Source organism: Haplochromis burtoni, unplaced genomic scaffold, assembly GCF_018398535.1.
Source record: "Haplochromis burtoni strain Fernald_Lab_line unplaced genomic scaffold, NCSU_Asbu1 Contig_519, whole genome shotgun sequence".
NCBI classification, from domain to species: Eukaryota; Metazoa; Chordata; class Actinopteri; order Cichliformes; family Cichlidae; genus Haplochromis; species Haplochromis burtoni.
The window spans coordinates 337636-340447 of NW_024582880.1; the positions used below are offsets into that span (position 1 = coordinate 337636).

Sequence of the window (2812 nt, forward strand, 5' to 3'; positions counted from 1 at the left end):
TAATCCTCTCTATTGATTATAGTTAAAATGGTTTGGAACAATAAATAATTTTGAAATAATTGGTTGGCCAACTGTCTTGTTTTTTATAGGAAATGCAGAGCATTTTTGAACTGAAATAAAATGAAATGTAAAAAATATAGTTTGAATATATGTAAATCAATTACCTGGCTTTAACACAAACATATTAGTTCATGTTAATTTGGTTCGATGTGAATACATTAGGTTGGTTAAATTTCAATATATTAGCTTGGTTCAATAATTAAAATATGGTTCTATGTAAAAAAACAAAACAAAAAATCAATTTGGATCAATGCAAAATTTAAAGTTTCAGTCAAGTCTAGTACTATTGTTTATATCAACATAAAAGTATCAGGTCATATCAAGTGACTCAATTTGGATTCTATGAAGCCAAATATTTTGGATGTGACAATTGGACATCATTTTTTTGTAATTTGAATAGGGTTATTCTTTTTACAGTGCAGAGGAGGTGTTCACTCTGCCGCAGGACATATAAAATGAACAAATCCCTTTTTCCCACCCATTTTACACAAATGGAGGCACACACAGGCAGGAACAGATAACAGACATTTTACAAAAACAAGTTTTATTCCTCTGTAATAAAACAAAAGACTGAAGTCAAATTTAAATAGTATATGTAAGAGTTAAAGTTGTGTTTGGTTTCAGCTAAAGTTGAACATACCTGAAAACTCAACCTGAACCAGGAAATACCTTCAAACTGAACAAGCCTGTAAAAACAAATGACTCTTGTTCGTTCTTCAGTTTAACTCCAACACACTGAACATGGTGGCGAAGCTAGTGATCCTGTTCCTCCTTTTTCACGCTGCATCTACAGGTAAGATTGGGATCCACAATCAAAATATATAATAATTTACTTGGCAATGCTATTCTTAGGAAAATGCAACTAAAATGTGTCAGCAGACAGGTGAATCTAACTGTACAAGTTAAAAAGATTAAAAATGTATTTACAACAGATGTGACAAATAAATGCACTGCTCTGATAGTTGTGTGTATTAGATTTAGTGAAAGAAAGCAGTAAGAGACACTTCAATAACTACTTAAGCTAAACACACAGAACCTTTAAAACAGATATGTACATGTTACAGCATTTATAATTATACAATATAATTATAATTAAAAGATTAAAGATACCCAAAACTGGTGAAATTTTCACTTTTCAACCATCAAAAGAATGTGAACCGGTTGCTGGTTCAATTTCAGCTGGAGAATTACTTGAACATCTGGCATAAAACTCTGCCAACTCAGATACTGCTAGCTGCTGTGGTGATTTTTCAATAATAAATAATAATGCGCAATTGTAGACAAAGGAGATTATAGCCCTTCTCAAGGATTTACAAGAATCACAGTTTCCATGGGAGATTCAAGTAAGGTGTCCTAATGATTTATAATTACTGAATTAATGTTTTTGACACTACTGTTTCTATTTAGTGCATGTGTAAAAAAACAAAACAAAAACCCTTTCTCATTTTTTTTTTGCTGTTTGTGAAGCCTAATATAGACCATCCAATCACTTAAACACTGCAATTCAAGGTATAATCAAATCAATGTTATCCTATTGGAATGACTACTGGGATATAGTGGATCTCCATTCACTCATATCAGGATAGAGAGATGCACACTGCGCTGTAAATTCATTAAAATATCTCAATAAAAACCGACTCTGCTCAAGGAGGAAATAAAACAGTACTTTTGTTTGGGGGAAGAGAGGTTGGAGAATATCCTGGTCTACAGTTGTGTTTATCTCTGTATTCAGAGTTGATAATAATAGTCCAACAGGAAAGCAGCATCCATTGGACATTTAATCCTGGAAATCCACACCTTCTCAAAGTTATAACCCACACTGAAAACAATGGAAATCTTGGGAAGTTGCAATCCACCAGGAAAACAATGGAGTCTAAATCCTTCTGAGTTAATAATCCAATATGGCAAAGAATGAGCAGAGTAAAAGTGAAAAATAAATAATACTAAAAACAACTTGCAAGTGCACAGTTTGAGCAGTGGTTCAGGCCACTTAGTTCTCTGCTGGAATTTCCAACTGAGAGCCAATTATCTGAGCTGCTCATCTTACAGAACACAAAGGGAAGAACAAAGAATGTTCCTGGGTGCCCTCTTTTTCTATGCTGCCAAGTGGACATTTGCCTCCCTCTCTCTCTCCCCCTGTCTAGCATTTACATAAAGTCATCTGACTTTTACACATGCATTATTTAAAGTTTAACTTTAAAATCACTTCATCACATTTTCTTCTTTTCTGTGTTACTCTCAACATAGAAAAATCCATTACATATGAACATTCAGTCACATATGAATATACTTCACGTAATGGTTCATTCATTACATGTAGAATACCAGTCAAAATTTTGGACATATCTTCTCATGTTTTTTCTTTATTTTCATGACTATTTACTTTGTTGATTCTCACTGAAGACATCAAAACTATGAATGAATACATATGGAATTATGTAGTAAAAAAAGTGTGAAATAACTCAAAATACATTTTATAGTTTAGACACTTCAAAATAGCCACCCTTTGCTTTGAATACTGCTTTGCATACTCATAGCATTCTCTCGAGCTTCATGAGGTTGTCACCTGAAACGGTTTTCCAACAGTCTTGAAAGAGTTCCCAGAGATGCTGAACACTTGTTGGTTCTTTTGCCTTCACTCTATGGTCCATCTCATCCCAAATCATCTCAACTGGGTTTATTTGCTTTGTTGGTTATTATTATTATTATTATTATTATTATTATTATTATTATTATTATTATTATTATTATT

General features: G+C 32.8%; 1 protein-coding gene across 1 annotated transcript in view; it reads left to right on the plus strand.

The window, feature by feature from the left end:
• The first annotated feature begins 564 nt into the window (after positions 1-564).
• Positions 565-2812, plus strand: part of LOC102305157 (major histocompatibility complex class I-related gene protein-like) — a 7987-nt gene continuing 5739 nt past the window's right edge. The window contains exon 1 of the mRNA XM_005947285.3: positions 565-853. Coding sequence (XP_005947347.1) covers positions 802-853 — 52 coding nt within the window. The 5' untranslated portion in view covers positions 565-801. The remainder of the gene's footprint in view (positions 854-2812) is intronic.